This window comes from Pipra filicauda, unplaced genomic scaffold (genome assembly GCF_003945595.2).
Source record: "Pipra filicauda isolate LSUMZ 115617 unplaced genomic scaffold, ASM394559v2 scaffold98_size3848907_pilon, whole genome shotgun sequence".
Classification (NCBI taxonomy): domain Eukaryota; kingdom Metazoa; phylum Chordata; class Aves; order Passeriformes; family Pipridae; genus Pipra; species Pipra filicauda.
In genome coordinates, this window is record NW_024105186.1 from 1,543,694 (window position 1) to 1,569,492 (window position 25,799).

At 38.9% G+C, this 25,799-nt stretch overlaps 1 protein-coding gene across 6 annotated transcripts in view; it reads left to right on the forward strand.

Annotated features, from left to right (window-relative positions):
* Positions 1–25,799, forward strand: part of ARMC9 (armadillo repeat containing 9) — a 66,484-nt gene that overhangs the window by 29,520 nt on the left and 11,165 nt on the right. For 5 of the 6 annotated variants that reach the window (XM_027751054.2, XM_039378058.1, XM_027751055.2 and 2 more), the window contains 13 exons: positions 339–450; positions 1,431–1,523; positions 2,797–2,887; positions 3,743–3,866; positions 5,769–5,908; positions 6,702–6,778; positions 8,767–8,841; positions 9,857–9,947; positions 11,251–11,309; positions 15,767–15,871; positions 17,021–17,136; positions 20,915–21,039; positions 24,420–24,546. In XM_027751054.2, coding sequence (XP_027606855.1) covers positions 339–450; positions 1,431–1,523; positions 2,797–2,887; positions 3,743–3,866; positions 5,769–5,908; positions 6,702–6,778; positions 8,767–8,841; positions 9,857–9,947; positions 11,251–11,309; positions 15,767–15,871; positions 17,021–17,136; positions 20,915–21,039; positions 24,420–24,546 — 1,335 coding nt within the window. The remainder of the gene's footprint in view (positions 1–338; positions 451–1,430; positions 1,524–2,796; positions 2,888–3,742; positions 3,867–5,768; positions 5,909–6,701; positions 6,779–8,766; positions 8,842–9,856; positions 9,948–11,250; positions 11,310–15,766; positions 15,872–17,020; positions 17,137–20,914; positions 21,040–24,419; positions 24,547–25,799) is intronic. The other variant, XM_039378056.1, reaches the window with a different exon arrangement.

Sequence of the window (25,799 nt, forward strand, 5' to 3'; positions counted from 1 at the left end):
ATTTATGTGTGTGTGAGGGCTTAGAGGTGGAGTTGGAGCTGCAGCTTGTTACTGCATCTGTTTATAATTGTGTGCTAAAAGCCAGGAGCTGCTGCCATCATGCCCTTGTGGTCCACACAGGGGAGGGAAAAGTGAGCTGCATGCATGGTTAAAAAAATAAACCCAAGATTAACAAGTCTGTTGTTCTAAAAGAGAATAAAAGTAACAAAAGTGTGAAAATGTGGAAGCTCTTTTCCTGAAGCAGACTTCCTGTTTTGGCTCTTCTCACCTCAGTAACATCAGCTGCACTGAAGGAGGAGAGAGAGTTTTGATGAAATGTCTTTCCCATTTGCATTTAGGAAGATGCAGGATGTGCCATTGTTGCCCTCTTTGGATTATGAGAAGCTGAAGAAAGATTTGATTACAGGGAATGATCGTCTCAAGGCCTTCTTACTGCAGGCTCTGCGCTGGGTAAGGAGAGGGCCTCTGGAGAAATAAAAAAATAGATCCCTTCTGAAGGAATCCAGAACTGAGACCCATTTTGCAAGTGAAATGGTTGTTCTGGTGATCAGTTCAGCATTACAGGCAACTTCTCTCTTTGTCAGTGAAGTTTGCTAAGGATCTTGAGATTATGAAGATAGCTCAGGGCAGTAGGTATCTGTAGAGTAACCCTGTCCTTCTCATCTGAGGAAAGACAGATTCCTCACATGAGGAATTTCCAGATTCCTGGGATATTCAGTGGAAGTAATTTCTGATATATTTTCAAATAAATTGTTGTTGTCTGAGGTAGTTCCTTTTTCCATATGTTGCACTGGTTTACATTTATACAAATATTGCTGTATCCAAGACATATCTGACTCTAATCACCAGTTTTTCTTTACAGTCAAGGTATTTTACAGGAGCCCTCCTTTTGTTTGACTTGGACTGTGTAATGACATTTCAGAAAAAATACAAGTGACAACAGGAAGTTACATTTTCCTGCTGAAAAGGAAGCTGATGGGTTCAAAGTGACAGACATGAAAGATGATAATAGTGGAATTTTGACCAAGGTGCAATGTCCGTTTTCACATAAAAACCCATCCATTGGGTCTGACCAGTGGTGGTTCTATCCCAGTGCTCTCTCTCAGATGTTTTAGAAAAACACCACATCTGTAGCTATTAAGAGGGGCTTTTTTAACTTCATGGGAAGTAATGCTGTATCCTTCCTGTAGGGACAGTAATGACAGCTGCTGCCAAGTAACAGTTTTGTAATGGATCGCTAAGCTGAGGTCAGGTCAGTTCATTTCATCTCTTTCCCTTAGATCACTGAGGCTGAATTCCTCCCCCCTATGAGAAGAGGTTTCTCAGCTATGGAGTATCAGCACCTTAAAAATCTTCAGAGGTCATTAATCTACACTACCTTTTTTTTTTTTTCTTTTTTGACTGGTTTATTTTATTGTTATTTATTTTAGCGCTTGACGACATCATATCCTGGAGAACAGAGAGACACTGTCCTGCAAGCCTACATCAGTAATGATCTCCTGGATTGTCACAGCAACTGTCAGGTCAGCTGGAACTGAGAGTTGTCAGTTGTCCAACTTCTGTGTGATACTGCTCATTTCTGTCTATAAAGTGCTGATCATAAAATTTTATTGCTCTTTGAAAGAGGAGGGGAAAAAAAAAAGTAGTAGTGTCAAACTCAGGTGATATATTTAACTTCTACATCCTAATCTTTAAATGTGGATGGCAAAACTTTGCATTACAAGAGCTCTCAATGTAGACACAGTTCTTGTAGACAAATGGAAATTTATCACCTCTCCTGGTGCTTAACTTCTGTGAGTTGAGCAGAAGCCAGAGCCCTTATTTATGAGTTAGCTCTTGCTTATCAGATCCTGTTTGAGTGATTAGGTATTGTTAAATAACACACTCAATTCATTTCACTGATTTACAATAAGAACTCAATTAGTACTTCAGTCCCAATACTGCTGTGGAATATGTCATTATGCACCTGCAATAACAGGTTCAGCAGTACTTGTATGAATTTGAAATGGTTTGGTACCCTTCTATAGAAAGGGGAATTGCTGATTTGTTGATTTTGAAAGGTTGTTTCAGTCCTTGATAATCCAGTACTGTTGCTTACAAAAGTGCAACTTGTTTTCATCTGTAGTAGTGAATTTAGTGCATATTTGAGTTCCCCAGGTGTTTGAGGCAGTGGGTCTACTTGTTATGTTGTGGCTCCATTGTCATCGCAACAGTAACTTGTACCTCTAAAAAAGTTAAAGGATTATTAAATCAATGATCTGTTTTTCTCTCTGTAAATTTCTGTAAGAGGGAAGTTATATCTATAAGTAATGCCTGAAATAAAACAGATGAGAAATAAGTTGCAATGTGGTGTTGTTTGTAAGTTACTGAGCTGCCTCCCACACTCTTAGTTGTCAAACAAAACTGTTCTTATTCAGGTAACTTTACTGCATTTCAGTTCATAAACAAAATTAAGTTGTTTGCTTTGTGGGCTTTTTTTTTCACTGACTGAATATTAATTTTAGATACCAGCTTTAACTGAACTGTGTTGGCTCATTGTAATTCCCACTCTACCCCAGTGTTTTAACAGACTGAGCTGAGAAGCTGTAATTTGTTTGTTCGTTTTCCATTTCTCCCTCACCCCCCGCCAATAAAAAAGAAATTGAAATGATATTGACATTACTTAAGATATCAATATGCATTCAAAGTTTATTTGCTGTGTAAATTTAATGAAGCTTTCAAAACAATACAGAAAACTAACTTTGCTTTTTTCCTTCTTTAGTGAGATGTAATTAATGTTTGCTTTTTTTTTTTCAGAGAAGTGTCCTCAAATTATTAAATTCCAAGAGTGAGGTAGTCAGACAGTATATGGCAAGACTCATCAATGCTTTTGCTTCACTGGCAGAAGGTAAAAGATTCACTGCAAAAAATAAGGTAGCATTTTCAGCTAATGCTGGCTTATAGGTACTTCACAAGTGCATGTCACTGTATGTGAAAATTTAGAGCCTTATTTGCACCCTTTTTCTAGGGATTCACTGTCTTTTGTTACATGCATTCAGTATGTAGAAAATTTTCATTTTGACACAGTGTATTCAGCATTTTTGACTTGTTTTGCTGATTTGTGGTCTATGTGGGAACTTTAATATAGTCTTCAGTCTCTTCATGAGGGTTAAAAAGAAAAATCCCCATTAATTAGAGGTCCTGTGAGCAGACCTGGTACCAGGCTGTGCAATAGTGGCTACTGTGTCTGCTCCTACATTTTCATGGTCCTCACCTGAATAAATCTTTGTGCATCACTGCCAACTAGATGCATATGTATATCCAGCTTTCTATCTCCACCTGTCCCAAATTAGCCTTTGGTTTGCTGCTGCTTTTGGAGCTAACTATTGCTAGGAACTGAAATCCCACTTAAAGTCAGTAGCAGCAGGGCACTTGATTTTCCCAAGCTCTTTGGACACCTCTGTTCTTTTCCTTGAGTGTACAAAACCGTGATAGATCAGAAAGCATGTACTGAAAGAGGAACAGTGGATTCTGTGTGGTACTGATTTGGCAAGTGTGGGCCTCTAATGCCCCAAGTGTCTGGATTGAAGGCAACTGGTCTGCTACACAACTTCATTTGTGCAGGTGTGTTTGGGTTTTGGCACAAGACTGTGGCTTTTCAAGAAGAAACCGAGGTCAATCCTGCTTACGTTTCCAAGGATAGGGAGCTTTTCTGTCACAGCTGATATCTCAGCATCTGTTCTTTCATCACTTTTTGCATCAGGTCGTGTCTACCTTTCTCAGAACCCAACATTGCTGCGAATGCTGGAGGAGAGACTGAAAGCTGAAGACAAGGATTCCCTTACATGGGAGAATGTTCTGGGGGCTCTGCAGAAATTCAGCCTCAGGTGATGAAAGCACAGCATGCAGTGGTGACAGCGGGAGAGGAAATGCAGGCTAGTTAGGCTCTGTTCAAGGAGGAAAGAAGAGCACTTGATTTTCCCATAACAATCATCAGAACCCCTGATGGCTGATGAAAGCAATGGCATTTATTATGGAGGAGAACTCAGTTTTGCTGAGTGAATTAACCTGACTTCCTACCAGCTGTCCAGACTCAAGTAAATATACATCTCCTGCCACTACCTCGTGTGCTTTATATGTGTTCCTTAACTGAACAAAGTGAAAATCTTAGTGTAGAAGCCTCTGACGATCCTACACAGAAAAAAAGAGTTGTGTTACATTCCAGACATAAGGTTTTCATTATCCTTTCTGCAAACATATTTCAGGGATTTCATCTTCATCCTGTTGATCCTCTTTCCTGGAGCTGGCTATGCAAGGCCTGTCTTGTTTCTTACTTTTGCATTAGCAGTCTGACTCAAATGCCCACCACAAAAGAAATATGCAAAAGCAGTAAAGGGTATGATGGTGCTCTATTTATCAAATAAATATGATCTTAGGAACTCTGTTTTCATAGTACTCAGGAAGAATATTCAGCCCTAAATAGTTAACTAAATGTAAGTTAACTAAATCTAATTGTTTAGCTCTTGATACTTTCATTCAAGTTTTTTCTAAATTCAGACTGCAAGTGTTCATTTGTTTTTGTTTGAGTTTGTTTGTTTGGGTTTGTTGATGAATGAGGGCTGCCCTTGGATTTGCTTAATTTAGAACTTGTCTGGATGAAGCACACATAAATGTGCTTTGTGTAAAATTCTGCACTGCTTTCTGACAAGATACCTTGTACGTATCTGTGATGAAAGAGAATAAATCTTCATACCCTACTGCTTGAAATCCTAAACCAATCTCAGAGAAAATGGTATTTCTATTAAAGCAGTTGTTGGTAGTACAAGTTAGTTTGGATTTTGGGGTCTAGGCACTAAGCTGCTGAAAATTTGAAAGTTTTTTACTTTCTAAAGAGTAACAGTTAATCTTATAGGAGGTTAATTCTAGATTCTCGAATGAGGGAAACTCTTTTAACATGTGGTCAGGTGCTCCCTTGTTTTGCTTAGTCCATGCCATAGGCCTGCTGCAATATCCAGCACTGAGAAAGTATGTGAGCTTTCAGGACTAAAACTAGGAAAATACCTGCTTTGATCTTTGCAATTTAAACTTATTGCCTCTTGGAAATAATGTTATTAAAAATTGTGTTCTTCAGTAAGACCTTTCTACCAGTATATACTTCTTTTTTGTATTGTAACGCGTGGAATTTCAGTTGTAGAGCACAGTTGGCCACCTGGCACTTTATTCAGTGTACTCTTCAAGGGCAAATGCAGGTTGAGTTAAGAGAACATGTGATTTAAGAATCTCTAGAGAAAAGAGCAAATAAATTCAAGCAAAAAACCTCATTTGTCAAATCAACAGTACAAAAGTGCTACAGTGCTGTGGCTACCTATGTCAGGAGAAGTAATTAATTTGTTTTATGGAGCTGTTGTGTGTAGCTGGTTTTTTAAACCAATTTTAAAAGACAATTGAAAATGCCATTCTAGATGGAGTAAGAAGCCTTAGAAAACAATGAAGAAACTTACCTCAGCAGTTTGCAGGTTTAAAAAGAACAAAACAAAGACAAAACCACCCCAACCTATCCAACAATGTTTTACTCCTCTAACCTATGGGAATCTGAATCTTCACTTTCTTCAGGCTTTGTTAATTACTTAGTTTAATGATTCTGCCAAAATGGGTATATTGGGGATTTTTTTTTGGCAGGCTAGTGTGTTTTTAATGTGCTTATACTAGCTATAAATGTATTTGAAAACTATTTATGCAGTGATCTGATTTTTGTGATTTGTGATCTGATTTTTGTTTTTTAATCCTAGGCGTGCACTACAGTCTGCAATGATCAAAGATGGGCTCATTTTCTGGCTGGTTGATGTTCTAACAGATACAGATTGCCTGTCTGATTACACCCTGGAATATTCTGTTGCCTTGCTCATGAATCTTTGTCTACGAAGTGCAGGTGTCTTACATTTTGTATTACAACTTTATTCCAAGAAATGGAGAGGGAAGATTGTAAATCTTTTTTTTTCCTGATATACCAGGATTCTTTCAAGTGACTATAATCAGTAGCAGTGATTTACATGACCAGAGATATTTGAGTGTTATAACTAATGCTTTTGAGCAGATCTCTTTTCCCAAGAATCCCAGTTATGGAGGTTAGCTTCACCAAACTCTAAAGAATTAAGCAAGGAAATAAGCAATGGAACCCTATAAGATTTGATTATTTTTTCATATCAATGAAGGCTGCCATTCCTACATTCCAGGCCCACTTTTCAAAGGACACTTTGTGTCCACTTACACAGTCTGTGTAAGAGATTTCTTTGTAAGCAAGAGAGACCTGGGTTGAGGAGTAACGGAGAGGAGTTTAACCTTCACCTTGTGCAGTGAAATGCTTACCTGCTTCACTTCTGCAATGCAGAGATTCTCCCCAAGAAAATAAGGTCCTATCTATGCCCAAGAGACTTAAAGAAGCTTAAAGTAAATTTCCTTTTAAAAAGGAGAGTAAGGTAAGGGGTGGAAAATCGATCTGCTTGTTGTAAACAAAAAAATGCCTTTGTTAAACTTTTTAAAACCCCTTTGCATCCTGTCCAATATTACAACTGCATAAATCCAGAGTAACTTCACTGATTTCAGCTCAATTATTCAGCATTTGTCAGGAACAAGCAACAGTATTGCTCTGTCTAAACTAATAAAGAAACTTACTCTGATCTGTTTTATTTTTCCAAACATATTTATGTGTTCTGCCTTTTCAGGGAAGAAAATGTGTGCAAGGATTGCAAACCACGTGCTCAAAGTTCTCTCTGATCTTCTTGGCCATGAGAATCATGAGGTATTTGTACAGCAAACTTTGGGTTAATGAAAATGTGGAAGGAAAAATTAAATATTAAGAAAAAAAACAAGAAAGGAAAAAAATGGAGAAAGAATTGCTTTTGTTTCCCCTGTTAGACCGTCATGTAATTAAGTTGCATGAAATTTTCCTAAAATTCACGATTCCTTAAATTTTATTTTATTGAGCACTGGTCTTTCTAGCCATAAGTATGTCTTCCTTTAACAAATGTGGGCAGCTAAGAATGGAAGTCTTTTAAATGCATAGTTACCATGCAGTCCATGTGCCTTCTTGATTGTAGTTTCTGATGCTGTTTAAATTTCATCTTGCACCAAATCATCTCAAGCTTAACTAGTTCATGAGATGAGCAATGTGTGGTGCAATTCCATTATGCAAAACATCAGGTGCAGAGAAGCACATTTGCTAGTAGTTTTAAGGAATGCTAAAAGAAAACACTACACTCCTGACATTCAAGCCCTAATATCTTTTTATCTACAACTTTCTGTCTCTGGACACGCTTTCATCTAAGATGCTAAATTGAACTACATCAGAGGAAAATGCTAAAAATTATTGGTTATTTCTACCTAATACTTTTCAACACATCACTGATGCCTAATGTGTGATATAGAAAACATTGCTTCAGCTGTCTCTGCAGAGGGGCACTTCTTTAACCATGGAGTAAAATTCAAGGCAGGAGGAAATGCAGGCAAATACTGTACAGACTGAATTCAGGGAGGCAGAATTTTTACCAGGATATTCTAGAGTGATTCCGTGATGATTGTGCAAAGTGTCTGGGGACTTGTGCTAAAAATGAAATATGAACTCTAATGTCTTTATGTTTACATGCAATGACTGAGTCATCAGGGGTTTTTTTGCTTATAACTTGAACTGAAAATAGAGAATAAATTTCAGTGAAATGCTTAGTCTGTGTTTTGTAAATTCATTAGAAGATGTAGATCAGTTCTTTACTTTTTATTAAGTTTCTTTTTTTAAGAAACTTGACATACCTTTATTGGATTCTTTCACTAGCTTGGTTTTTGTGAATGATGAAAGTTTAATACAATACATATTAATACAAAATAACATCTCAGTCCCTAGACTGGAATACTTAGAAAATGCTACCATATTGTTGAAATCTGTGCCTTAAAATGACTTTGAACTTTCTCTCGGGGGTGCATTCTTACAACCCAGTTTGCTCCAGCAAAGCTGACAGAAGTTTTATTATCAAAGGTAGAAGACAGTGCTCTTGGGTGTCCGGAGAGCTTCCTGAGGAGCTGTGGAATCCTTGTGTAAATCCCAGTCCCTTATCTTCCCTTTTTTCCCCTTGCTCCCAGTCTAGCTCATTGTTCATTTTTCCAAAGGTATAGACAGGATGACTGAAAATCTTAGTGCTGCAAAAGTAACTGGCCAATTGAAAGGGTCACATAAGTGCTGATAAAACGTGTTTGACAGATCTGGTGGCTTTCACTAACCATATTTCAAAGCTTTCATGCTGGCTGGCTTTTTGCCTCTCCTGAGGGACAGTAACAGGCAGCAAAGTGTTTGAAGCTGCTACAGCTTTTATCATCCTGCCTAAGGCTACAATGTTTGAAGCTTGTCTTGAGTTCATGCTGACAGGGTCTTGTCCCTGTTCTTTGTCCTATTTTTTGTAGTGCCACTAGTGTTTATCAGAAACTAACCTTTTTCTGCTTTTCTCTCCTTTTTTCTCTTTTTTTTTTTCCCCATGGTTAAGTCAATTTGCAAGAATACATTTTTGGAAGGCAGAAGGTTTGAAATTGGCACACAGCGATACTGATTTATATCCATATCACAGTATATTTGCATCCTGAAAGTTCATTGCTTCCCAAGTGGGAATTTTTGCAAGTCCTGTCTAGCCTGGCCTAACTCTCTGAAGTGTAGTTGTTCTGCACTTTCACTCTTACATTTTGTTTTAGTTAACTGGGATGAGCGTAAGCGTTTTTCTTAGTGATATGATTATTTCTTCCTCTCAGATCCAACCATATGTGAATGGAGCACTCTACAGCATTCTTGCCATCCCTTCTGTCCGAGAAGAAGCCAGAGCAATGGTAAGAAGTGCTGCATGGAGATCAATGCCTGTGCCAGAGATGGCCCACACAGGCACCTGCTGAGCAGGACATTCTGAGAAGGGAACACACAAGATACTCAGGATAGTGTGAATGTATGTCTCAAATGCTTTTGCCATATTTGCTGCTTTTTTTCCCAGAAGTGGACCCCCAGCAGTGTGAGGGATTCTGTCTAAATTAAAAATTAGAATATTTTAGAAGTGTGTCCTTCCAGCATTTTGTACATTCCAAGTGGCCCAGGAGATGCTTTCATCTGCCCTGCTACTTCTTCCATTTATGTAACTCATTCTGCACCAGTGAGGAGCCACTAAAAGGATGAATTCCTCTTACTGCTTTTACTTCTTCCTGGTATAGGTGTAGTTAGTTGTGGAAGGCAGCAGGAGGAAGGTTTTAGAACTGGGAACTGATCTCCTGTGGAAGTTAGTCTAGTGGTAATGACTGTGTTTTAGCTTCTGGATTTGAGGAAGCTGCTCCTGGGATAGCAGCATGTCTTTGTAGCTGAAGAACTAACCCAGAGAGTTATGCAGACATAATTGTTGTCAGGTGTTTTACCTCACAGAGTGCAGAGGATTGGAAGTCATCTTAAATAATTAAAGACACAATATCAACCCTATAAGGAGCCATAAAGAGAGAGCAGGTTTAATGTCAAAGTGGATTCTGCTTTTTTGTTTTCCCTCTGAACCTTGCACTGTTGTCTCTGTGGATGCAAATTTGCCCTGTTCTGATGACTACTGTGTACTGAGTTCAGAAGGCAGAAGCAGCAAATCTATTGAGAAAATTTGCTGTTCATCATGGATATGTCTGTATTTAAACCTAGAAGCAATCTAGACAGCTTATTCCTTTTGTGTAGGGTGCACTTGGAGCTGGACACAGTGGTTTGCTTCACACTGCCTCTGTTTTTCCTGACAATAAAAAAAAAAAGAGGTTTTAGCTAACAAAACTCTTTCAGTGTGATCACATGAAATACTGATCTAGCAATGTTTTCTGCTACATCCAGGGAATGGAAGAAATTCTGCGCTGTTTTATCAAGGAAGGAAACGCAGAGATGATCCGACAGATTGAATTTATTATCAAGCAGCTCAATTCAGGTCAGAAGAACAGATGCAGCTATCAGAGCTTTAAATCTTTCACAAAAGCCATAAAAAAGCTCATGTTTTCACTTGGCGCTGGAACGCTCAAAGAATAACAATACTGTGATGGTCTGAGAGAGGGTGAATAGTGAGTGTCAGGATTTGAAAGTCAGATGTATTTTAAAATTTCCTTTTATGTTACAATTATAAAGAAGATATAAAAGGCTGAGTAGGTCTCAATTCCAGAGTTTTGGGACTGTAAATAGAATGACCTTGACTGTTTACTTTCATGCCAGTGGCCTCACAGTAATGAGAGACTGCTGTCAACTGCAAAAATGTGATACAAATTTGTAAAACAGGATTTAGGGACTAGGTCTACCTGTGCTCATCTCTTGCTCTCTTGAGGTGTAGCTTTATCTGAAATGGCTTATCAGAGACCATCCTTTTTGGAGAGTATGTTGATGTAGATGCTGCGTTAATACAGACAGGTATGAGGATGTAGAATATTTATTCTATTTTCTGATCCTTATGACTGAAAGGAAGGCTGAAAAAAGAGAGCGCAAATAATGAAAAGGAGATTAATTCTGATTAAATCTTTCCATACAGTAAACATAGAACAAGTTTGACTGCTTTCTTTGGCTTTTGGAAAGAGAAGAAATTACAGTTTAGCTTGTAAAAGACATTACAGTTGTAGCTTGTGACAGAACAAATAAAGTATTTAAGCACTGTATTGCCACTATAGAAAAACTGTTCATCAAGGTTATGGAACTGCTCCTCTTCTACCTGGGAATGGTGTTTTTAAGAGGCTTTGTCTGATTGGTGAGTCCAAGTAAATGCAGTTTTCCAGCATAAGCCTGGCTGCTTTTTCCGAGGAAATAATTTTGTCCAAAAGTTACAAGAAGTATTCTACGTGAGTACTAACTTTTTATGTACAGAAGCAGTATAATATTGAAGTGTTTGTAGGGAGAAATAGGGTCTTTTATCAAAAATTAGTTGAAAAACAGACAAACTAGCAAATGCACATTCTTCCATTCAAGTCTTGTCAGTAAATACAGTGAGACATCACAGTGGGTTTTATGAGAAAATAAAAATTCCAGAGTGTTTATATTTCTGCCATTTTTCAAAATATGAATTGATTTTGGTGATTTCTAGAATGCTTTATAGGAGCAAATGATTCCAATAGTTGTCTGGAAAAGGATGGGGCATCTGTATGAGAAGCAAGCTAACTCTTGCTCTTGTCAAAGTGGGTAATAATGAGATTCTGTTAAGTTGTGCATGTACAACTGAACTTCCATAATTTTGTGGGTTTTTTTCTTTTTAGAAGAGCCATTAAATGATGGTATTGTGTCTGATGATGAAGAGGAAGAGGAGGACGAGGAAGTAAGTATAAAAGCCTTCTGACACCTTTTAGAAAAATCCTTAACCTTCTAGCCAGAAAATATTTATGTCAATAAACCAGACTTTGTTTTTTGGTGGATTTCGGTTTTGTTTTTTCCTTTTGTTTAGTTATTCTTGCTTTAGTAAGAAAATTGGATCTGTTTCCATTACCTTTTCTTCATTTGAAGTCCTACTGTTTTCTTTTGGCAACTCACCACCTCTGTGATAAGTAAAGGATTATAGCTTGACACAAGTGAAGAGATGAGGAGTTACTGTAGCAGTAGAAATCTTGCTTTCAATCAGACCCATTTCAGCAGTTAAAAATAAAGGAAGCAAATGAACCTGTATATTACCAAAATAGTTTATAAACAGGTTGTCACTTTTTCTTAAAGTATCACTATCTATTCTGGGTGTGACTTCTTTTGCTGTTTAGAAACTTTGAAATATATTTAATAAATTGCCTGAATGTAACGAAGAAAAACAGTAATTATACCTAAGGAATAAGTCCTGTGAGAAAATAAAATTTTAAAAAATGAAGTAAGCATGAGAAACTATATCATAGTAAATATAACATGGTTATCTAGTTTGTGTTTTGGCACAATAGTTGGTGAACACAGTGAACTAATCACCCTTGTGACTGCCTAAATTTAGAGCTATGTGGAAATTCTAAGTTTAGAGCTAGAAGGAAGTTTTGTTTAACAGTCAACTCTCCCCCTTTTGTTCTAAGGGGGTACAGTTAACTTTTTTTTAAATAGAATTAGATTACTGTAATTATTTCACCTCCTGCAGTCCTGAAGTCACTTTTTGGTAATCTTTCCACTCCTCCCACCAAAATCAATGCTTGCCCTGCAAGATTGGCTTCCTGGGGACTAATCACTAGAACTTCCCTTTGTTTGAAATGCTACTTAACACCCTTTTAACTGATATTCCAAGGCTTTGAGTGTCTTAGATGTATCCTGAGAATCCAAGGTGGCGGTGGGATTGCTTGAACTTCAGTATACTTCTTTGAAGGATACTGTCTTTTGGTGGGAAAGCACATAGATAAGATTTAGTGCTACAGATAATTAACTCCTTCCTGAAAGGTGTGGCATTGAATTGCATGATAATGTTGAACACTTTCATCACTTTACCTACTCTTGGGAATGAAAGGATGAATTCTCCTGTTCAGTCATACCCTCTAGATGAGTTGCTGCTGCTCACAATCTCAGCCAAGGCTCTAGGTCAAATAATTTTGAAATGCGTTTTTGCCACTGAACTACCATGTGATTAAAACAGGCTTCTGGCACTTATTATTTGACTCGAAAAATAACAGTAGGCTTTTGAAACAGAGAAGTGTCCAATTCCAGTTTTTCATTATCTTTGCTAGTATATTAAAAAGAAAAAATCTTGTTAAACAAAGTGTAAAACTTTTTCTAGTGTAACATTAATTGCAACACATTTTAAGTCCTTATTGCTCCTGGGAACTATAATTCTGTTCTGCTGCAAGGACGCCTGGTTTCTTAGTCCCTCAGTTTAGAAAATATACTTTACAAACAACATGGCAGCAAAATGTTGCTACTTTGTTAAATAAACAAAGATTTGTTGACTCACTACCTCAGTGCTTGGAGGCCTTTTGTATTTTGGAATTGCAGTGAGTTATTGTTCTCTGATGGCGTTCTGTGATAACATCTGATATGGTGATCTGGCAACCGAAAGTTTTGGAAAACTTTATCACCAGTCTGGCCTTTACTTAACTTTTAAACTACTGCAGACTGAATGCATTCCTTGCTCAGTACGGATACTTACACCTTTAGAACTTAAGAAACAACAAACAGACATTCTTAGGAGCCTTAGTTTGCAGGTTTTGCCCCAGCTTTTATTGTTTCCAAGAAAGTTCCCCTTGCTATTAGAATTACCTTTCATGAATTTTTTTGCTTTTATCTGTGTTTAATTTAGGATGAATTCTCTCCTGGCTTTGAGCAAATCTTGTGGTAATGACTACTTCCTCCTAAATACTGTGGCCAAGATACAGTTGAGCCTGTTAGAGTAAAATTCTGGGATTTCTAAGAGTATCATACACTCAGAAATTTAAGATTCTGTACTGTGTGACACTGGAGCATATAAGCCAAATAAAAAATATAAATGTGTATACTCTTATTAGAAATAAATTGGCTTTTGAGTTTGTCTGGTGAGCTTTAAGTTCACTAGAGTAGAGCTCAGGATACACTGACTCCTAGAGTACATACCCAACTTTGAAACGTTGCCATCTGGGGTGTGTTGAGACCCACAGTTGGTGTGTGTTTTCTGGTGCTTAATACTCTCTTGACTGGTCTGTTAAATACTAACTTAATTTATCTTCAGTATTTGATCTTTACATTTTCTTTTTATTTGACTTGGACCATCGTAAAAAGCTGCTTGTAAAAGTGAATATGTGATACTGCAGCTCTAATTCAAAAGTTTAGTTACAAGCTGGAGCTGTGTTAGATAACTGTACAGTGATGATTTATCAGACACCCTCTGATCCACCATCACTCAGCACCTGGCAATAAAATCAGTAAACTGCAGTGTGAAAATACACTTCAGCTAGAGAGCACATCAAAAGAGAGAGAGCTTAATCCCAGGACTTCAAGCCATTACATTACAGGGCTTTGCTGCCAACATCTGCTGCAGCCTGTGAGCAGTGCTGAACAGGGCACCAATTGTGTTATTTCAGTAGTGGAATGATGGCACGTCGGGCAAAGTTCTTGTTTTGTACAAGGAGACAGAGCAGGGACACTTTCAGGCTCAGTTACCTGTTATTTTAAATAACATCAGGGAGCAAAATTGGCTGCATTAACAAACCATGTAAAAGAAAATTCCATCAGACCTATTTATAGAGCTCATCTGTGCAATTTCCCCCTTCCCCCCCCAAGTACAATATATTATGGACTTCGGAGTGTGAGGTTTTGTTGGGTTTTTTTTTGCTTTGCTTGATACAGATGATTGTTGCCTAGTCTACAAGTGTTTATCTTTCTCCCATTATCTGGGTTATTTTTCACACGTACCCAGATTTTCAGGTAATTAAGAGCTGATGGTAATTTATCTTGCCTTGGAGAGAAAGGCAGATTGAACATCTTGGTGAGGTCCTATACAGCCTTATCTTCTATGGCTGAGCATCCAGAGAATACATCTTTAGGAGGATAAAGAAGATTAACAATCTGGTAAATTACAGAAAAACTAAGGTACAGAAGAATTAAGTTTTTTAGTAAATCCATACATGAACAAATACATTATGGAAAAATTTTACTCTAAACCTTGGAACACTGTGTATTTTTGGCAGTATTTCTGTAAGTACTACAGTTCTTCACACGCAGGCATCTAATGTCTCTGAAGTTTAACTACAGCATCAGAAACACCTGCACAAGGCTGTGGGATGTGACTTGGGACCTGTGAGAGGCTTGTGCCCTTTCAGAGTTGCAGTGGAAGACCAGACAGGATATTTCAAAGCAGGACTGGATGGTGCCTTGGGCTACTGAATTGAGCCCTTTGTGTCTGTACTTTTTACCTCTGCTTGACATCTGTGAATGAGAAGGTGATGAGCAATGAGAATAACTAAATCAAAAATTATGGGGTTTAAGCCATTTGATACAAAGTTCAATTAACTTGAAAAAAAAGGCAAGCCTGCAGAGCTCTGGGGAAGCCAACACCTACTTTTTCCAAGCGATGGTAGTCTTGTTTTGCACCAGACAAAGACTGGAATCGGTTATCAGCCATTTCCATTCTAGGAAATACCTCCTCTGTACACACTTCCAATGTTTTTCACGTTTTTTTTGTAGAGCACCGTCCAAGCATCCATGTTATTGGCGAATCTTTGTGGCAGAGGGTATTTCTTACTTTGACTATGTAAAACTAAGTCTAAATCTCACTAAATTGAAACTGCTTTTCATTTTCTTTGTGCTCTGGGGCTCATTAAAGTCCAGTGGCTGTTGTTTTTAAAGGAGTTTATGACAGGCTCTCTACATTACTATTACAATATATCTTATTAGAATGATTTCTGTACTTTTTCTCATTTGATTTTTCTGACAATCATTTACATTTGCTGTCACAACCTGTTTCAAAAGCAAAGCACATTTTCTTCATGTGGAGTGGGTCTTATTTAGGGTATCTTGTGCAGGACAGAAGAGAATTCTTTTTAGCAGCAAAACACTGCCTTGTTCTTGTATTACTAGTTTTGGTTTGCTGGAGGAGTCCCTCAGACTTTAAAATTTCCTGGCTTGTTGATCTGTAGGAGCTGCAGAGCTTCCATGAAAGATTAATCACCCATAGTTATTCTAGAAATAGGTACTGGAGAGTGAATTCTTGGTAGTTTTTACTTGAAGTTGATTACATTTGGGTTTTGTGTACGATATTTATATCCCAAAGTACCGATTCCAAGATATTTGTACCAGCCCCATATTATCAGCTTTAAAGCTTCCTTGGAAACCTGCGTGTTGCTGTTGCAGGAGGACCATGACATCCTGGAGGCTGATCTGGACAAAGATGAGGTTTTGCAGCCTCAGCTGGGAGAGCTTTCAGGGGAGAAGCTGCTAACAACCGAGTACTTGGGAGTAAGTACCACTCCTTAGACTATTGAAATAAATTAATTTGCTGGATTAAGTGTTTAATTTCAGTAGTTTCACCACTTTCTTCAATTTGTTGCTTGAAGAGCCAGGTGCTACCCGCATAGCAATATGAATCTTTGACAGTCTCTGCATGAGCTGCTGTTCAGGAGAAGTAGAACAAATCTGGGAAATGATCTACCCTTTCACAGGGCGTGGTCAGGCTGTGGCTTAATAATAAGCTACAGGCAGTCTTAGGGTTTTAGTGCTACATCAGTGTGTGTGCTCTGGGCACACAAAGCAAAGTACTGAGCAGGTTAATACTGGAACATTCTGCTGGTCTGAAATTATTTTGAAAAAAAAAAAAGAAGTTGAAAAGTTAACTGCTCCTGCAGGCGTTATGCCGGATCGAGTATTGTCCGTCTTACTTCAAGCGGCAAAAAGCTATTAAGAGAAAAAGCATAAAGTTTGTATGAATGCCATTTAGTGTGCTGTGACTAATCTGAGATATTCAGAGGGCTGAGCACTTCTCCTGTGAAAGCAAGCTGAGGGAGTTGGGATTGTTCAGCCTGCAGAAGAGGAGGCTCCAGGGAGACCTTATTGTAGGGTTTTAGTCCTTAAAAAGGGCCTACAAGAAAGCTGGAGAGGGACTTTTTCACAAGGACATGTAGTGACAGGACAAAGGGGAATGGCTTTAAACTGAGAGTAGATTTAGATTAGATATAAGGAAGAAATTCTTTACTGTGAGGGTGGTGAGGCACTGGCACAGGTTGCCCAGAGAAGCTGTGGATGTCCCATCCCTGAATGTGTTCAAGGCCACGTTGGATGAGGCTTTGAGCAACTGGTCTAGTGAAAGATGTCCCTGTCCATGGCAGGGGAGTTGGAAATAGGTGATCTTTAAGGACCTTTCCTATCCAAACCATTCTATAATAAATGCAATTCTATGCCTTCCAGATCCCAGAGTCCAATGCTGCTGATGGAAACATGACCTGAGATAAAATGTCATGGAAGAGCCTACAGTGATTCCAGGCAGTTTTATCTAGTGACACCAGAATGGGATATAGTTTCTGATACAGTGTTTCTATAGAATGTTCTCTGTGGCTCCAATTACTTGTCTTTTCACTGATTTATTTTTTTTCTTCATTTTCTGTGTATCAGATAATGACTCATACTCCAAAAAGTAAGAAGAAGCTATTTTCTGGTGTCCATCAGAGTATAGATGAGCCTCTCCAGAGACCTGTGACACCAGGTTATCACAGAACTGCCTACCTAATGTAAGTCCAAACAAATGAGACCAAGTTGAGTTTTTTAAGCTCCTTTAAAAAGCAAAACAACAACAAAGAAAAAAACCACAGCAGTGCCTAATGAATAAACCTTCCCTACCTAAAAGTGCATTGCCATTGTCATTCCTTAAAGATAATTTCAAAAAAAGGAGTGGATTATTGTAGGCAGAGGTAGATCCATTGGCTGAGGTCACATACTTGAAATAGTTGAGTGCCTTAATTTCTGAGATGATACCTGTCCTGCTCACTGTCCTGACCGTGGAAGTAAAATACCAATGAGATTTCAAATTTAAATGATTTTTTACTTTCAGTTCCATTCAGTTTTGTATTTGGTCAAATTTAGGTAGCTACGATACAGGCAGCTGTTATTGCGAGGATTTCATGTTTTCATTTCTGTGGATACTTAATCTGAGAGACTACATGTCTAACAAAGGATGAATAACAGGTACTCAAAAGTCACAGTATCGATATAGCCAAGTGTGTTAAAATGAACAGGTAACCTGAAACAGAACAGTGCAGTGGAGTTAGATGTGGTTCTTAGAAGAACCCATCAGCACTGATGATTGTCCCATGTCATCCCCCCTGCCACTGTTTGCTTTCACATTCATATTTTCTTAGGATACATTTCCTCCTCTTTTCAGTGTGGAAGATGGATACAGAGGACAGTGAGGACTGATTCAGGCTGTAGTTACACAGGTGTAGTTGAATCTGACTGAAGTCTGTTGTTGTTTCGGACAAGGAGTGGTCGCAACTTTATCTTGCCCATGTTTATTCCCTCCTACTGTCTCATGCTGGCATTAGCATTCCTACAAGCAGATGATCTGACTAGGAGCCCTCCTGAGCCATCCAAATATGTCTTTTTGGCAGGTGTACTGTTTGTATGGGATTAAACATATCAGGTTACCAGGGCCTTAGAACAGACAAGTGTAACGTACCAGATCTGGGCATGGAAAAATGACCGGATGACATTTAGTTTTTTAAAAAGCCAGATGAAGGAAACATACACTTCCGAAGCAGGAAAAAAAAGAACCTTTGGCTATCCCAGGGCAGAATTTGTCTTGCAGTCTTCATTTTTATTCTGAGTACTAGCCTGGATAAAATGGCATCTGTTTGAACGTGGCATCTACTTCATCTGCCTGGTATAGCCTGAATGTGAATTTGGTGTTCTTACTTTGTGTCCTTTCTCACTGTGGTCAACCTTCTGCACCATCATAATGTCCACAGCTTTTGCAAGACCTCTCCCTATGTGTTAAATCTGTGTGTTTGTATGTCAGCAGAAAACAGCAACTAATTAATATAAACTCATATTAGTAACATAGTGATTATCTAATCTTTTTCCTGCAGTCCTTCAAAAGAGCTGCAGGCCTTAAAAATCTAGACTAGCTAAAATATGACTAAACATATGTTGCCATTTTACTGTGGGGTCAGTGTTACAGAGTTCAAGGTCCCACTTTCCCGGTGCAGTATTTATCCCGTGGTGGACTAGGAGACCTGGACTGATTCTGTGGAACTGGCTGTTAGGACAGCCTTACAGCCTATTTAGAAAGTATTTTTTCAGGAAAAAATATTAGTTACCACTGAAATGTCTAAGCATTATGTTCCTGCTTTGTAAGCAGAGAGAAAACCAAGCTTGTGAGAACGAATTGACTTTCTTATGGGAAGTCAGAAAAACGGTGGCAGACCTGTGGGAGTGGCTTTTTATTTCATGGTGCCATGTAGTGCACTGCAATTTACGCATCAGAAATAACCTCTGGAAGCGATCTCGTGCCTCTCTTTACCACCACCTCCCCGGGCAGTGTGTTTGCTTAAGCGTCCCGGGATACTGGAGTGACGCACATTTTGGCGAAACTTGAATCTCCTCAGCTGAACAGTTGTGCAGCTCGTGCCTCTGCAAGATGGCTTCAGGTCACTGCTGGAGACGAATTAAAAACACATTTCTGCCATACTGGTTCTGGTAGCTTTGGGTCTAAGAGAAGTGTTAGTTTGAAGGTGTGAAGCAGCCTTTACAGGTTGCCCCACTGTGCAAACTAGGAAGGAAAAATGTAAACGGCAGAAATCTAACAAGGTGAAAATATCTGAAAATTAATTTCCCTCCTGCTCTGGCCAAACGGTAGAAATAATATGAGTGTTTGGTGCTCACACGTTTTAAGTAGGAAACAAGTGATACCACCCTGAATGAGAAGCTTGTCCTTTCTATCCAGCTAATTTGTGCACAAGAAAACTGCAGTGAATAGATGAAGACATTCTTGAACTACATTTTATAGCAGAAAAGGACAAGCTTTGATGGCTTTTATGCTGTTCTAATTTTAGTACTAATTCATTGACTAAAATGAGGACGTGCTTGCTTAGGAGTTATTGCAAGAGGAAGACGGTAAAATCTTACCTGCCTTGATTTGAAAGCAATATCTCAACTGGATGTATTTAAGTGGCTTGTATCAGATGAAAAGTTATGAAAAATGTTAAACACTTCTGCCTCATATACAACTTATCTACCTGATACAATCCAGGACAGTTGATCTGAATTATCTGAAATTTTTGATTCATCGGAGTAGTTAAACTACATTAAAAATTTGTGTAAATGCTTCCATTCAGAATTGAAGTGAATGTAACTTGTTTGAATTTCTTCATGTGACACTCCACGTAATATATTCCGTTTAAAAACATCATGAAAGAGGAAGCAGTTGGAGATATTATAACGTATCTCTTTGAGTTGTTGGTTCAAACCTCCAAAAGGAGGAGGAGGGGTGGAGATTTCTAGTGCTGAATAGAAGTATTCACACAGAAAATTAATGCAGAATAGCCACTGCACATGTAGCAGCTATTCCATGCTAATTTTTCTATGACTTCCCAGTGCAGACAAGGCTGTAGTTACTTCAGATGAATTGTCATGGGATCCCTGTATGGACAAGCTCTTGCTGTATGGAGCTGAGGGAGTCAGGAAATACTGGAAAGCTGCCTTCTTTCTTTTTATTTTTTTCATTTTTCCCTCCTCTTTAAAGACTCGCTGGCTGAGATCACTCAAGGGGGATTGAACTATTTAATATTCTGCTAGCTGTTCCTTAGAAACTGATTGAGCTGTGAAATCATTAACTGCCTCCTTGGACTGCATCGTTTTCACTAGAGATATAGTTTAGTTACCTTAACCTGATATTGGGCAGGGAAACTTTCTGTGTCTGCCAACTTCTTTTCACACATTTTTTCGCACTGCTCTTGCTTTTGCTGTGTTTTATTGCTTACTGTTAAGCAGTTGTGTTCCTGTTCTGTCCTTCAGCTGCTTCAGTTTCTCACTAATCCACCTCACTTGTGAAATCAAGAGTTCTACTTCTCACCTACTTTGTTTGAAGTCTGTGTTGCATACTGCTCTTTAAAGTGAGATCAGGAGTGAATCTTAAATCCTTGAAAAAGCTAATTTTTGAAGATCTCTCAGGCCCATTTCTGTAGTCTTTTTCTTTAAGTGTCATGCTGGTATTTTGGATCTTCAGACTGCAGGGAGTTATGGTTTCCTTTCCAGTTACGGTTTCCTTTCCTCAGCTCTTTTATTGCAGTAGGAATTGCAGTAGGAAAAAATGTTAATTTCAAATACATCTGATGTCAACTGGTTTAGGGGAGCTACAGTCAAGCAGTTATGTCTTTAGCACTGGTTTGCAATATGAAATATAAAATAATTTCAATATCTACTATGTCATTACAGGCAATTAGAAGAAATTAGAATTTACTCTCATGCAACTGTACTGTAAGCATTCACCCTGCATTCTCCTTTCTCCTCCAGGCCAGAAAACGATACCAGTTCTTGTCACGATGGGGATGAGAAGCTGCAGTCTCCTCCGAGTGGTCATTCTCCCATTTGTGGTGGGAGCCAGTCCAGCATTTCTGACCTCTGCATTTCCCCTTCATGTAAGGATAGTTTGTGAATGTTGTTGTTAATTGCTGATGCCTTTCTTGACTGGGGCAGCTGTTGGGGCCCTCGCTTGTGTATTGTAGATTAAGATTTTTTTGTTATAGTGTGGAGATGTCCCTCTATTTATAGACCCTGCATCAGTCTGCAGGACCTTGGTGCACACAGTAGACTTTGGCTCGAGCTGAGTGAATCTGTGGTCAGCAGACACCAATGGTTTCACTTGCCTGGCTCCATCTTGTTTCCTGTGGAAGTACCGAGGATCAAACCAAGGGCTTCCGATGCATGAAGGATACTGTATTTCACTCTGCAATGTCCTCTGCCGAGGCAAAGAGCTGCAGCCCAGAGACAGTGCACTTCCCAACAGGCAAAGCCCCTTGCATGATCAAATATACCCTTGTTTGGATCTAAATGAATCACTGTCTGCTGGCACCTGCAGGCTCTGTTGGCTGGACCTCTGTGTTAAAGTTGAAGGCAGCTGCAGTTCTCTGCTTAGATTTGCAACTGTATTCAGACCATCCAAGGTTGTGGAGGATGGGCAGCCTGACGCTGTGTAGTTGCATTGTGGGTGATGCTGCTAAAGATTCTGCCCTTGCAGCTTCAGCTGAAATGAATGCAAACTCAGCTGGGCCTGAGAGCTCAGAAACATGTGGTGGAATTTAAAAGGGTATAGACTTCTGAAATACTTGATTTCTGAATTTCTGATATGCACAAGATCATGGAACTTTGAATATGAGAGTTTCTACCTTCTTGCAGAGATTCATTAACATTTTCCAGTTATGGATTTAAGGCAAAATGTTCAGCAATCTTAGATAAAGGATCTCGCAGCATATCCGGGACAGAATTATTAATAGGTTGAAACAAAGTGTGCCTTTACTTTGCTGAAAAATATGCTTTGAAGCAGTAAGGGAAGAGCATACTTTTTACTTTCTCTTCTATTTTTTTTAAATTTCCTAAAGGAAATGAAAGGGATTCTGAGAGAAGTGACCGAGGCCTTGCAGACAGGAATTTGCTTGCATAATGCCTTAGAGCTGATAAATACAACATGCTGAATGGAAGCTGTATGATAGAAGCAGGTGAAGCTCCTGTCCAAGATGGGCACTTGAGTTCTTGCTATTGTGTAGGAATGAGAGTTTCCGTCCTCAGCTTGCTGTGCACAGTAACACCTTGAGTACAGCTGAGCCCATCCCAGGGCCACGACTCAGGTCAGCAGAGGTTTAAATTAGTCAAAAGCATACTGACTTGACAGTTTTCCTATAGAGAAGAAAATAAAGAATGCATTTTTACATACTCATGCTTTGTAAAGGAAGTTAAGCCAAGAAGATATCAAAAGTGTTCCTATTTGCTGTTTTAAAGTGTAATTGGATGCAATTCCTAACGTGTTATGCAGCCATTCAGAGCTCAACATGCCTTCTGAACCACATCTTGATAATATCTTGCCAGTGAAATGCATTCACTCATCTCTGTCACTTTTTCTATGCTGCTGTTGCTGTCTGATAGTTTACTTGTAGAGATTTGTGAGGAGTTTTAAACAGAGAGCCTCAGTAAGTCAGCAGTGTAAATGGTGTTAATTTTTGGTGAATATTGATTCAAAGCCTTCATGCTGAAGAAGTTCCTGCCCACTTTAATGCTTCATATTGCCAGAACTTTGCTTGCAGCCTATGTCTAAAAGTTTATCTGTTTTCAGTCAAAATTAAATGCAGATGGCTACTAATAAGACTACTGGATTATACTCTTTTCTTGTAGGAAAATCTTGGAGGTCATAATATAGAGCATATTGCAAGTTTACATGCATTATAAATGTGAAAAGACAAACAATTTTTCTGTGGCAGAGGCAATTCTGTACATTTCTCTACATATTCTTACAGGCTATAAAATAACACTGAGACTACTTGAAGGATTGCCTGAGTTTGGTTCTGGGTTTTTGCAAGTAGCCAGTGACATACGTGCTTGTCTTTCTTATCTTTTGGGACTTAGAACTGAGTAGTAGGAGAAGTGAAAAAAGAGACTGCACTGCTGGACCCCTTGGTTGTTATATCAGTGACAGGACTTTCATTCTACATAATGATAATTGAACTGGGTCTTTGGATAGCTCCTGTTTTCCAAAGGGCAGTGGGGTTTGTAATATTTAAATCGGAAAGGCTGTAATTTAAGACAATGGAAAATAAACCCTTTCTCTTCTAGTGCCTTCTAAGATACAGCAGGGAACAGTACATGACAGAAAGGTGTAAAAATAATTGTACTACTTCTAGAGGCCCTCATCATTCCCTGCCAAACATCTTTGCTGTTCAATAGATATGCAATTTATTGAGTTCTGATCTTGGTCTGATGGTCGTTCTGCAGCACCAGAAAGCTGCTTACTTCAGAATATGTGTTTTCCAGGATCACATGAATGCTTTGAGACTCAGTTTCATGCAGGCAAGTCATGAAATGAATAGTAAGAGATCAAGAGTGAAAAAACAGAATAAAAGCTTCATGTGAACAATTAGCATCATCAAACTCATATCTATCTCAAGAAGGCTAAATTTAGCCTCAGGAAATGTTGATCCTATTTTGTTTTCTAAAAATAAGAACAGTTCTTAATGTCCTCCATGCCTGGAAATATTCAGCTGTTCTTGGTCGGTCTGACTTTGTCTGGGTCCGTCCTCCCTTTTTGTCACTTTGGTAAATCAATAATTGTGGCACTTTTCCTTTCTTGTCTCCTGTGAGCAGAAAACTTGTGGACTAAAGATGAACCCTGGTTGTCTTACTGCACTTATTATGCTGAATGTCAGACAGAACACGTGCTGGGCAGAGAAATGCTTGTCTGACAGTGACCTGATCTGCATTCATATCAGCATGTGAGAGCAAATCAGGACGGCAGCCTGTCCTGAGCACAGCAGGAATGGAGCTAGGCATTTTCCCTAAACATTTATTGAACTTGCACATCTTGATAGCCTTGTGTCTCTCAACAAACTGACTGTACTTCACTTCCCCATTAATGGAAGAAAGCAAGTCTGACAGAAGTGTAAAACACTGGGTTTTGTCTGCAGTGGCTGCCTGTTACTGTGGATACAGAGAAGTGCAAGTGGTTGAGTTGCTGTGGTTTTAATTAGATAGTGGACATTAGCTGATATATGTGAAGTGATGGTCTGCATGCTCCTATCCCATTGCTACTGCAAAGTGCAGCCAGTTTATTTTCCAGCCACAGAGGACTGGAAGTATCACAGTTGCAGTTGTTTTGCTCAGGTGATGAGTTGTAGTGCACTGCCACACTAACTCAGTAGCCTGCTAATACCTCAAGGACTTCTTCATACAGCAGGAACTGCGACTTGATTGTATTTCTAGTAAAACTGTAAAGAGAAAACTGCTCCCTGAACTGTGTTTCTTTTTTAAATAGCAGTTGAAATGAAGTCATCTGAAGTATTCTCACCAGGCCAAAGAATGGACCGAAGCATCCCAGCTGATGACAATATCTTGTCTTCGCAAGACTTCACTGAGGACAACATCAATGGGCAATTGTATAGGTATGATTTATCCAGAGGATATCTAGAACTATAAGAGGAGTCTGATGGGTTTTACCAGCTAATTCCATGCTGCTGTAAAGACAATCTGTGAAGTCATTTGATGTATGATGTAGTCTGGCCTGAGACAGCTGTGGTGGCGCTTGCCAAACAAAATACCCTTAGCTGTGCCAGAGGCAGCTGTTCAATTTCGAAGCATCTGGTTCAGAATGGGAGAAATCTCAAGCAAGACATTATTAATGAACTTCACATGCGTGCTCAACGCAGTCTTCTGCAAATAAAACTTCCTGATTGCTTCCTTAGATGACTTGACTCTAGCCCATGAAAAATCATTTATTAAAGAAATAGGTAGGACTGTGGGAACAGGGCAGGAATTAACTTGCCGAAGGAAGAAAAATGAAGCATTTAAAGTGGGTTCAGGGTGTTTAAACACTCTGAGTTGCTAGCACTGCTGACCAGAGTCTCTGATTTATCCTCTAGATGGATATAGCAAAGGAGGCAATATTATAAGGTCACCCAGCAATGAGATTGAACTCTTCCTTGAAGTTATTCCTGTTAAATGAAAGGTCTTGCTCTCCTTATCCTACTGGTACCTTGAGCCCTCTGTAAAGCCTTTGTCATGTGTACAACTGTGATGTTATATATTGGATGAGAACTAGGAATTCATTAGCAATTGGACCAAGGTTTACCAAAGTTTTCAGGGCCTGCATGTGTCCTTCAGACATTAACAGCTTTTTCCTATAGCGAATTTGATTGGGCCAAGTTTTAAACAGTAAGTGTAGAGAAATTTTAAAAGCAAGTACATTCCAGGACTAAATCACAGAACGGGTGGAGATGTGTTAAAGGAAAGGTTTTACTAGCTCTTTATGGACCTGATTTTTCAGAGGTCTTGATGATTTGTGTCAGTTAAAGCTCTAGCACTTCTGAAAACTGGACTCTCTGCCTATAACTTTGTTTCCTTCAGGTCTACAGATGCCCGTGTGTGGTTTTGGGTTTTTTTAGGAGGTTGGTGTGCTTTTGATTGTTTGGCTGGGAGGTTTTGTCCCAACTGAGATGTTTCCGTGGTGAGATCTGAGAAATTACATATTGTCAACAAATTATCACTGGTTTCAGCTGAAGTACTTAGCAGTCATACCTCTGTCCCATCATTACTGGTTTTATTTCTGTTGTCCGTTGTAACAGTAGCTGAGCACATCATAGAAAAGAGACCATGAAAAGTTTATGGCCAAATTGCTTCCTTTGTGATGGAGAGAGAG